Genomic DNA, 12,185 nt, shown 5'->3' on the forward strand with positions numbered 1-12,185 from the left:
GCAGCCGATCCAGGACCAAAGGTGGTTGGTTCGAATCCCGGTGTCCCATATGGTCCCCCGTGCCTGCCAGGAGCTATTTCTGAGCAGATAGCCAGGAGTAACCCCTGAGCACCGCCGGGTGTGGCCCAAAAACCAAAAAAAAAAAAAAAAAATTCAGTATTGTATCGGGCGGCGAGGTGGCGCTAGAGGTAAGGTGTCTGCCTTGCAAGCACTAGCCAAGGAAGGACGGCGGTTGGATACCCCGGCATCCCATATGGTCCCCCCAAGCCAGGGGCAATTTCTGAGCGCTTAGCCAGAAGTTACCCCCTGAGCATCAAACGGGTGTGGCCCGAAAAACCAAAAAAAAAAAAAAAATTCAGTATCGTATATGTAATAAAGCATGTCTCCAATGAGTGACAGAGACTCTGAGTTCACTCTCTAGAATACACATAAAAAAACTCCAAATGGGTACAGGATTGGCACAATCCCTATCCCTGCATGATCCCCAGGCAGCACCAGGTGTGGCCCAAAACAAACAAACAAAATAATAAAAGCTTCACGTTGAAGAGAAGACTCAATCAGACTAGAGCATATGCTTTACATGTAGGATGCCTGGGTTCAATCCTAAGCATAGCAAACTCTTGCGTACACCTGCAAGCAACCCCCAAGCACTAAGCCAGAAGTAGCCCGAGCACTTTCAGTAATAAAACCTTTTATGGGGCCAGACAGATGGTGGGTAGAGAACTTGCCTTGCATGTGGCCAATTGGTTTGATCCACAACATTCCGCACCTGCTCCTGATGGTATCATCAGGAGTAAATCCTGAGTAGAGTGCCAGAAGTACCACTGAGCATCACTGGGTAGAGCCCAAAACTCACCCCCCAATCATAAAAATAAAAGTAAAGTCTAGTATTATCTACTCCTGTAAATAGTACAGTGGGTAAGGTGCTTGCCATGCCCATGGCCCACCCAGGTTCAGTCCCCAGCACCCCCGATGGTCCCCGAGCACAGCCAGGAGTGATTCCTGAGTGCAAAGCAAGGAGAAACTCATGAACACTGCCAGTTGTGATCCAAAAAACACCCCCCCCCCCGATTTTAATTAAGAAATATGTTTTCAGAGGCCTTACTTCAACTCTTACCTGTTGAACTGGAGCAGAAGGCATTGGAGTTGCAAGACCTGCATCTCCACCGTCAATATCAAAGAGGTCGTTTGGACTGATTCCACTCTCACTCAAAGCAGCAAGCAGTAAATCCTGCCCTGGCTCCACCATCTTTAAAATTAAATATTAACATCAAAAAAATGATTATTCCAAGTATATTTTATTGTGTACAGAGAATATAAACCTACACATAAAAGTAAACATTTTAGGGGTCAAAAACACAGCACAGAGGCAGGGCGTTTGCCTTCCACACAGTGGATCTAGGACAGATGGCAGGTTGAATCCCAGCATCCCATAAGGACCCAAGCCTGCCAGGGGCGATTTCTGAGCTCAGAACCAGGGTTAATCCCTAAGTGCCCATGGCCCACCCAGGTTCAGTCCCCAGCACCCCCGATGGTCCCCGAGCACAGGCGGAGGAATAATACAGTGGGTAAGGTGTTTGCCTTGCGTGCAACCAGCCCGAGTTCAATCCCCAGCATCCCCTAAGACCCCCAAACCTGCCAGGAGCAATTTCTGAGCACAAAGCAAGGAGTAACCCATCCCTGAGCTCCTCCAGGTGTGGCCCAGAGGGAAAAATAATAAACATATTAAAATTCGGGCTAGCGAGGTGGCACTAGAGGTAAGGTGTCTGCCTTACAAGCACTAGCCAAGGACCTCGGTTGGATCCCCCACGGTCCCATATGGTCCCCCCAAGCCAGGGGCAATTTCTGAGCGCTTAGCCAGGAGTAACCCCTGAGCATCAAGTGGGTGTGGTCGAAAAAAAACAAAAACAAAAACAAAAAAAAGAAAGAAAAAAGAATAAACATATTAAAATTCAACGAAGAAATCCAGAACAAGGCTGGCCCAAGTTCAATACCAGGAATCCCAAAAAGGCCCCCAATTTCTGCCAGGAGCGTAAAACCCAGAGCAAGCCTTGAGCACCACAGAGTGTGGCCCAAAATAAATGACTTAAAATTTCAACTAAGAATTGTTCTCGGGGCCTGGAGAGATAGCACAGCGGTGTTTGCCTTGCAAGCAGCCGATCCAGGACCAAAGGTGGTTGGTTCGAATCCCAGTGTCCCATATGGTCCCCCATGCCTGCCAGGAGCTATTTCTGAGCAGACAGCCAGGAGTAACCCCTGAGCAACGCCGGGTGAGGCCCAAAAACCAAAAAAAAAAAAAAAAAAAGGGCCCGGAGAGATAGCACAGCGGCGTTTGCCTTGCAAGCAGCCGATCCAGGACCAAAGGTGGTTGGTTCGAATCCCGGTGTCCCATAGGGTCCCCCGTGCCTGCCAGGAGCTATTTCTGAGCAGATAGCCAGGAGTAACCCCTGAGCACCGCCGGGTGTGGCCAAAAAACCAAAAAAAAAGAATTGTTCTCTCGGGTTCAGTAACTTGGATGACAACCCACAAAGCATGAGTATAACTGCCGGAGTCACTACGCGTCTAATGCATGATCCTGGCAGTTCTGCAGTCTGGGAACCAAGTCCTTTCCAACCACCTCACAACGAAAAGGGTGCAATCACCGACAAGCACCACATCTCACAGCCACGCCAACACCACGGGCAGCCCCACACTGTTCTTCAAAGGTCACCAAGAGTGATTCCAGAGCAGAGCCAGGAGGAAGCCCTGAGCACCACTGGGGCTGGCCCAAAAATGGAAAGGAAAAAAAAAAGTTAATGGATCTTCAAATTCTGTGGCCTCAAGTTCAAACTCTACTGTGTCCACATGCAAGCACTGTCCCAGCAGCTCTGCCCTGCTGGGGGCCCAGCAAGAACACTGTGTGCATCTGTTGTAACAAAGTTGGCGATGGAACACTAGGACCAGGACCAAGCCAACCCCAGGGAATACCGGACTGCTCCTAGCCCTGGGACAGACAACAAAAGGGAAAGCAGAGCTCTTTTTTTTTTTTTTTTTTTGGTTTTTGGGCCACACCCTGTGACGCTCAGGGGTTACTCCTGGCTATGCGCTCAGAAGTTGCTCCTGGCTTCTTGGGGGACCATATGGGACGCTGGGGAATCGAACCGCAGTCCGTCCTAGGCTAGCGCAGGCAAGGCAGGCACCTTACCTCCAGCGCCACCGCCCGGCCCCAAGCAGAGCTCTTTTAACTGAGAAAAACACCTAAGGAGAACATGTACATCCAAGTCACATAGCTTGTGTGCTGTTGAGGAAGTTCCAGGGAACTGAAAAACTGAAAAACCGTAATGCACTAAGTGTCTTTTTTTTTGGTTTTGGGGCCACACCCGGCGGTGCTCAGGGGTTCCTCCTGGCTGTCTGCTCAGAAATAGCTCCTGGCAGGCACGGGGGGGGGGGGGGGGGGGGGGGGGGAAAGGGACACGACCATATGGGACACCGGGATTCAAACCAACCACCTGAGGTCCTGGATCAGCTGCTTGCAAGGCAAACGCCGCTGTACTATCTCTCCGGGCCCGCACTAAGTGTCTTAAGACACTTGCCTTGCCTCTGGTTGCCCCAGATTCCAAGCCCAGCACTGATCCCTGAGCAGCACCAGGAGTGACCCTGAGCACATGCCAAGAATAACCCGAGAACCTCCAGGTGTAATCCAAACTTCCCCTAACCTCCCCCAAAACGCAGAAGTTCAAGTACAAAAATTAATGAGGCTTGGAAACACCTATTTCCATGTGCTTATTTCTTACTTCCACTCTGGAGCAGCCTATGCTCTATTAAACAAACAAAACCTCTTTCTCTCCTCTCCTCTTTCTAACAAGTTTCATTCAACTGAGGCCAGGGCGATAGTACATCAGACAGGGTATTTGCTTTGCATACTTCCGACCAGGGTTAAATCGCTGGCACCACATATGCTCCCCGAAGTAATGCCAGAAATGACCCCGATTATATAGGGATCAAAAGCCAAAAAAGCAAAGGAAGGTGAAAAGAAAATAACAATAACTATCTTTTACAAGACTGACCCTGTATTCTTAAACAGTAGGATCCCAAAGTTCTGGACAAGATAGCAGTGTAATTCAAAAAATGAAACCAACTCAGAAAGCTTCGATTATCTGCCCAAGGACACCCACCCACAAAGGAAACACAAGGGAAGACTGGAAAAGAGATTTTTTTTCAAACTCCCAAAGCTTCTGTGTTCATTTGCCAATGTCAGTGTCAAATCAAGTCTGATATCACAAGAGATCTAGTCAACACTAAACCTGAGAATAAATGAGTTTAAATTTAAACTCCGGGCCAGAGACAAACTTTGGAGCTCTCCTTTGTATACAGGGAGGGGTCCAGGGACTGCTAGGTGTGCCCCAAAAGCAATCAATAAAACTAAGCAAACAAAGAGGATCAGACCCCAAGATGGGATGAGCATGAAAGGCAGACAACAAACAGAATGTCCCACCTCAGAATAAAGTTGACCATCTTTCTAAAACAGACCTAAATGATCAATCGGACTATTTTCCTAGAACAACACAAATACTGTACCTAGAAAATCACACCCAGAGTGCTCAGGACTTTCTTCTAGTGGGGCAGAATATCAAACCAGGGACGGCCACACGCACTGCAAATATCTGATCCACTGTACTAAAACACTTTGACCCGGGCCTGGAGAAATAGCACAGCGGCGTTTGCCTTGCAAGCAGCCGATCCAGGACCAAAGGTGGTTGGTTCGAATCCCGGTGTCCCATAGGGTCCCCCGTGCCTGCCAGGAGCTATTTCTGAGCAGACGGCCGGATGTGGCCCAAAAACCAAATAACCAAACAAACAAACAAATAAACAAAAAAACCGTTCTGACCCATTTAAAAACCTTTTTGGTTTTTTTTTTTTTTTTTTTTTTTTTTTTTTTTTGTGGTTTTTGGGTCACACCCGGCAGTGCTCAGGGGTTATCCCTGGCTCCAGGCTCAGAAATTGCTCCTGGCAGGCACGGGGGACCATATGGGATGCCGGGATTCGAACCGATGACCTCCTGCATGAAAGGCAAACGCTTTACCCCCATGCTATCTCTCCGGCCCCCCCATTTAAAAACCTTTTTAAAGCCTCCTTCAGGGGCTGGAGCATACTAAGGTGTTTGTCCTGCCTGTGGCTGCCCCAAGTTCCATCCCTGGCATCCCTATGGTCCTCCTACACTGTCAGGAATAAGTCTTGAACATTGCTGGGCGTGTTCAAACAAAACAAGGCTTCAGTTCTAGCAGTAGTAAAAATTTCTGAAAGGAATAGCATTTTCACATTTAACCTAAAGTATAATATAAAAGTAAGTACAATTTGGGGCCGGAGAGATAGCATGGAGGTAAGGCATTTATTTGCCTTTCATGCAAGAGGTCATCGGTTCAAATCCTGGCGTCCCATATGGTCCCTCGTGCCTGCCAGGAGCAATTTCTGAGCGTGGAGCCAGGAATAACCCCTGAGCACTGCCGGGTGTGACCCAAAAACCACACACACAAAAAAAAAGTAAGTACAATTCGGTGTTAAGAGAACTATATTACAACGGGTCTGTCTCAAAGGATTTTTCATAGATCCTAAGGGAGAAAAAAATTGCATTTTTGACCAAACCGAAAAAAAAAAAATCTTGACCAAACACAAACAATGGATAACAAAAGAAGTTTCACTTGTAACTAGAATACACTGGAAATATCACCCATATCAAAAGTCTACCTATGAACTATGAACGCACTAAGCTAAGTAACAAATGAGCACAGCAAGAGATGGCTATCATGGCAGGAAGAGAAATGGAGAACAATAAACCAATCAGGACAATGAGAGGATACAGGCCCAGGAGACCACGGCAGAACTTAACAAGGTTTCTCCAATGGAAACCTTAAGCAGCTCTTGCCAGCTCCAGGCAGATCCACTGGAAGTATCTCACCCCAGCACACCAGGAGGTTGAGGAGACCAGAATCCCACAGTTCCCAGTTCCATAACCAGTTATCGCCCCCTAGTTGTATGCAACTGCTACAGCCAAGTAAAAGAACCCTTCTGTGACTGCTCCCTCACCTTCCAATGGGAATAAAACAGACCCTACATAAGACTGCAAAGGAGACGCATTATACTGCTTGAAATAACTGTTAGCAATAGCTCACTGTCAAGGACCGGAGTGACAGTACAGGGGAGAGGGTGTGTGCCTTGCACACAGCCGACTGGGTTTGATCCCCTGCATTCTATATGGTTCCCCAAACCTATCCAGAGCTATTTCTGAGGGCAGTCACGAGTAACCCCTGAGCACTGCTGAGTTCCTGGGTGTGGCCCAGAAACCAAAAATGAAACAAAACAAAACAAAACAAAACAAAAACTTACTATCTGGGGAAACAAAAACTTACTATCTGGGGCCAGGATGGTGGCACTAGAGGTAAGGTTTCTGCCTTGCAAGTGCCAACCTAGGATAGACCTAGGTTCAATCCAATCCCTCCCCTCGGTATCCCATATGGTCCTCCCCAAGCCAGTAGCGATTTCTGAGCTCATAGCCAGGAGTAACCCAAGTGTCTATGGGTGTGGCCCCAAAACAAAAACAAACAAAAAAAACTTACTATCCACACTGCCAATGCAAGGCCTTACTTTTAAGTAGAGAAGCTCTATTTGTTGGCAATCTATTAATTAGCTAACTTCTAAATTAGGGGGCCAGAGCGATGGTACAGCAGTAGAGAATTTCCTTGCACATAGCCAGGAGTAAGCCCCCAAGTGTCTTTGGACACAGCTCCAAGGCCAAAAACACTTCAAGTTAGTCCTGTACTAGTTCTCTTGCTTAAAACTATCAGGCATCGGGCCCGGAGAGATAGCATAGCGGTGTTTGCCTTGCAAGCAGCCGATCCAGGACCAAAGGTGGTTGGTTCGAATCCCGGTGTCCCATATGGTCCCCCGTGCCTGCCAGGAGCTATTTCTGAGCAGACAGCCAGGAGTAACCCCTGAGCATCGCTGGGTGTGGCCCAAAAACAAACAAACAAACAAAAAAAAACTATCAGGCATCCACTGGTCTAATTATGATTTATCTAGAAAAAGTGGACACACATTACTAAATGTATTCTAACCTAAACCAGTACCGTATATTTTTTTGTTGTTATTGGTTTATCAGAAGGGGTGGCCATCAGTGGTGCTCAGGACATTTTAACCCTTGCTCTGTGCTCACTGCTGCTGGATGGGGTAGGGTCTTAGGGATCAAACTCGTCAGACCCACTATACTCTGCAGTATAAAAAAAAAAAATTGGGAGCCAAACCCAGAAGGCTGAAGGGGCTCGCCCTGGTTCAGTGCACTAGATACACTCCCCAGAATTGCTTGGGAGACCTTTGCAGTGCCAGGAAAAGGGCTTCCAACATGCAAAACATATATTCCAGACTACTTAGCCATCTCTCCAGCCCTCAGAAGCCATGTTTTGTTTACTGGGGAACCCCTATATTGGTCCAACACCCAGTTCTTCTGTGCAGAGCTTATTCCTGGTTCTGTGCCCAGTGGTTGAGGATCCATTGGGGATTCTGAGAAGTGAACCCAGGCCAATCATGTGTAAGACAAGCACCTTACCCACTCTTCTATCTTTTGCCCCAGTATTTTTTTGTTTTGTTTTGTTTTTTTGGGTCACACCCGGCAGTGCTCAGGGGTTACTCCTGACTCTCCTCCGCTGAGAAATCGCTCCTGGCAGGCTCGGGGGACCATATGGGATGCAGGGGTTTGAACCATCATCCTTCTGCATGCAAGGCAAATGCCTTACCTCCATGCTATCTCTCCAGCCCCATGCCCCAGTATTTTTAAATGTCATTACATAAAAGAATTAATCCATGTTAAGAGTAATAAAATTGGGGTCTGCATTCTAATTAAACAGCTCAGGGTACTGTAGGGGCCACTCCCAGTTTGGGTGCCACTTGAGCTCAGTTGTACTTGGGGGCTAATCCATGACAGGGATCCAGCTCAAGTCTCACACCTAAGCATGAACCCCTAAGCCTATCTCCCAGGCCCCTCAGAAATCACTCCTGGCTGGGGCCAGAGAAACAGCATGGAGATAAAGTATTGCATGCAGGATAGTGGTTCAAATCCTGGCATCTCATATGATCCCCCGAGCCTGCCAGGAGCGATTTCTGAACATAGAGCCAGGAGTAACCCCTGAGAACTGCCAGGTGTGACACCTCCCCTCCAAAAAAGAAGAAATCACTCCTGGATTGGGGGACGCCAGGGATGGAACCACAGTCCGTCCTAAGTTAGCACTTGCAAGGCAGGCGCCTTATCGCTAGTGCCACCAATCCCGCCCCTGAAATAAGCATCTTTTGTTCTGGGTCAGAGAAACAGTACTGCAGGGAGAGGGTGTTTGATCTCTGGTACCCTATGGTCCTCCAAAATCACCGGGAGTGATCCCTGAACACAGCTACTAGTAAGCCCTGAGCACAGACAGCTAGGTGTGCCCCCCAAAAAAAATGCAAACAAGGCCGGGTAGGTGGCGCTGGAGGTAAGGTGTCTGCCTTGCAAGCGCTAGCCAAGGAAGGACCTCGGTTCGATCCCCCGGCGTCCCATATGGTCCCCCCAAGCCAGGGGCGATTTCTGAGCACATAGCCAGGAGTAACCCTTGAGCGTCAAACGGGTGTGGCCCAAAAACAAAAAAAAACAAAACAAAACAAAAAAAAAACAAAGATTTTGGGGCCGGGCGGTGGCGCTAGAGGTAAGGTGCCTGCCTTGCCTGCGCTAGCCTAGGACGGACCGCGGTTCGATCCCCCGGCGTCCCATATGGTCCCCCAAGCCAGGAGCGACTTCTGAGCGCATAGCCAGGAGTAACCCCTGAGCATCAAATGGGTGTGGCCCAAAAACAAAAAAAAAAATGCAAACAAAAGAAAAGACCTGTTTTGTTTTAAAGTGTATCATTGTGAATCGTAGTTTCAAAGCATACTTTGGAGGCAGAAAGACAAGATAGCAGATAGGATCCCAGTTAGATCCCAAGTCATCCCATATGATCCCCCAACACCATCAGAATTCATTGAGTATTGAGCCAGGAGCAAGCCTGAGCATCACAGGTGTGACCTAAACCCTCCCAAGAAAACATACCTTGAAATCGCTGCTTTGTAGTACCATTTGTAGCACAAGAAATATTCAAGATAACATGTTAGTTTTTCTAACAAGTCCTACACATAAAATTGGAATTCCTTTTAAAAACGTGTTTTAGAGCTTAGGACTATAGCTTGCAACAGTCAAGCACTTCTCCCTTACTTTTTGGAAGGTGGGAGGGGAGTCTCCCAAATGGTGCTGAGGAAACCTGGAGACCCCTCTTCAGGGCCAAGGTTCAAGGCAGGAGCCTATGGAAACCATGTTTCACCGGAGAGAATTTTCTCCTGCACAAGTAGCCAAAGTTCATGTCCTATACAGCAAAAAAATGGTAAGATTTTTCTTAACTATTCTTCCCAGCTACAAAAAATTTAAGGTGTATATGGGGCCGGATCAATAGCATATCGGTAGGGCATTTGCATTGCATGCAGCTGACTCAGCCAGCGTTCTATAGGGTCCCCCAAGACAGGAGAAATTTCTGAGCGCAGAGCCAGGAGTAACCCCTGAGTGTCACTGGGTGTGGCCCAAAAACCAAAAAATTTAAGATGTATCTGAAGGGGCTGGAGAGATAGGAATGGAGGTAAGGCATTGCCTTTCATGCAGAAGGACGTGGTTCAAATCCCAACATCCCATATGGTCCCCTGTGCCTGCCAGGGGCGATTTCTGAGCAGAGAGCCAGAAGTAACCCCAGAGCGCTGCCGGGTGTGACCCAAAAACAAAAAATCAAACAAACAAAAATTCAAACTAGTCCCATAGATATGGCCTGAATATAGATATATTAATAACAAAAGACATTGACTGGAGTGATATAGTACAGCAGGTAGGACATTTGTCTTGCATTCAGCCAACCCGGCATCACTGAACACCACCAGGAATAATTCCTGAGCAGAGTCAGGTGTGGGCCAAAAAATAAATATGTAAAGAAGACATTAGCAGAGAGGCAGTTGGAGTGTGGTAGTATGCCACTTGCTTTACATGTCACCGGTAGATCCTGATTTAATCATCCCTGTCTTTGCACCCAGTTGCCCACATGATCACAGGCATGAGCCCTGAACAGAGTCAGGGACAGTCCCTTAGCAATGTTGGTTGTGGGACAATAACAAACAACAGAATGAAGCCAGACATAGCTCAACCTGCTGAGCGGGGCCCAGACTCTATCCCTGGCATCGCATAGGCCCCAGACCCACCAAGGCTGGGAGTAACCTCTGAGCATAAAGAGAGGAGCAGGGAAAGAAAATGACATGCGCCTTAAGAAAGTTCAGTTGCAAGAGGGAGGCTGAGAGTTTGCTCCCAAATCCAGGAGTCTCCGCTTTCTGGGCCCCCACGAACAACAACAACAACAGATCCTCAGCATCCAAGCAACACCAGAGTGTGTTCATACCTCCCGTGAGCACCACATAGAAAGCGGCCAGTGTGCCACCTCCAGTTGAGTACCACAACAAAAGCATCATGGCAACAACGGGAAGGGAGGGAGAATGAAAAAAATTAATTTAGGTCACCGCATCATTCTGGTTATTTACTGGTTTTTGCCGCTCTGGTTGTGCCAAAAATTGAACCTAGTGTCTCATACATGTACAGACAGTATCTTACAGCTGAGGCAAGGCCATTTTCTGGCTATTGAATGTGAAGCAGAGTCTTGTCAAAGTGCCTTCACACCAACTTTAGGTAGGCAAAGTAAGGGGACTCATGGAGCTTGAAAAGAAATAAAGTTCCGGAGTAGTCAGATCTCAACCCTTGGGCATTAATGTCCTTCACTGTCAGTTAATTCTCAAAGTGCAATTTATAGGTTAAGAAAAGAAACACTGAAACAGACTGAAGTGATGGGGGCCCTCGTATTTGCATTACTTGCAGCCACCTGGGTTTGAAACCCAACATCCCAAATGGTTTCCCAAGCCTGCCAGCAGAGTCAGGAGTAAGTAACCCTGTGGGGCACGCTCGGTGGTGGGCTCAAAATCCAAAAACAAACAAACCAACAAACAAAAACCACTGAAGAGAATTTGCAGCTCAAGTCTTTGAAACAAGCCGTCTTAAAAATACACTGGGTGGGGGGAGAGAGAGAGCTTAAACCTTAATTATAGAAAAATCTTTAAAACACATAAACCTAAGACACTCCCTCAGTGAGGGGCTTGTCAACCAACATATCTATCTACCCCTTTAGTGAAAGTTCTTAAGGAAACGGTTGAAGGTCAGCCACCGCAGACATAAAAAGTCAGGACCAGATAGGAAGGACAGCGGATAATAGGGGGGCGGCTTGCAGCCTTACACTCGGCCAAGCCGGGTTCAATGCCCCCAAGACCCCGGGACCACCGAGGGTGACTGACCCCTTCACGGGCAGATCCAGGGAAAAAGCCCTGAGCTCCTGAACAGGGGTGGGGGGGGTGGGGGGGAGAGTGGCGGCGGGCCCAAAAAAAGCAAACAAACTGAACAGCAGCGGCGTCACCTCTCTCTGGGTCGATGTGAGGACAAAAAGGTCCCGCGGACACAATTGCTTCTCCCCAAACTCACTCTTCTCCATCCCGAGCCCACTGCCCCCGCTGAGTGAGAGGCGCTCAGCACCTCGTGGGTCGGTCAGTCGGTCGGCGGGTCTGTCTGTCCGTGCCTGCGCTGCCTAGAGCGCACGGAGTGGAGAGGACAGGAGAGGGTCCCCGCACAGCACAGCTTTGACAGCTCGGCAGCCAGCAGCTCGGGGCCTCCCCGAACCAGACAGCGACTGGGATCGGGGTGTCGGGGGGCGACGGCGATGGCCGGGGGGTGTCGGCGCCCCCCGACCCAGAACGCCGAGTGCAGCGGGGATCGCGGGCGGCCGGTGTGGCCTCCGCACTCCCGGACCCACGTGTGCGCAGAACTTCCGGGCCCGGAGCGAGGAGGGAGGCAGGCACCGTCCGGGCTTGGGGTCCGGGCGCCCCGAAAGCCGCCGGCGGCCGCGGCGCCGAGAGGACGAGCCGGAGCTGCCCCTCGGCCCGTCCGGCCCGTCCGGCGAGCGCCCCGACCGACCAACCGCCTCCGCGCGGGGCCCGAGCGGGCGCTGCGGGCCGGGCCGGGCCGGGCTTACCTTCTCCGCGGGGCGCGGCGCCCGAGCGGCCGGCTGGCTGGCTCCCCGCGA

At 49.3% G+C, this 12,185-nt stretch overlaps 1 protein-coding gene across 1 annotated transcript in view; it reads right to left on the minus strand.

Moving 5' to 3' along the window:
* The window catches only part of SBNO1 (strawberry notch homolog 1), a 57,408-nt gene extending 45,223 nt beyond the window's left edge, over positions 1-12,185 (minus strand). Inside the window, exons 1-2 of the mRNA XM_049769186.1 lie at positions 12,135-12,185; positions 1,118-1,249 (exon numbers count right to left, since the gene is read on the minus strand). Coding sequence (XP_049625143.1) covers positions 1,118-1,249 — 132 coding nt within the window. The 5' untranslated portion in view covers positions 12,135-12,185. The remainder of the gene's footprint in view (positions 1-1,117; positions 1,250-12,134) is intronic.

Source organism: Suncus etruscus, chromosome 2 (genome assembly GCF_024139225.1).
Source record: "Suncus etruscus isolate mSunEtr1 chromosome 2, mSunEtr1.pri.cur, whole genome shotgun sequence".
Taxonomy (NCBI): domain Eukaryota; kingdom Metazoa; phylum Chordata; class Mammalia; order Eulipotyphla; family Soricidae; genus Suncus; species Suncus etruscus.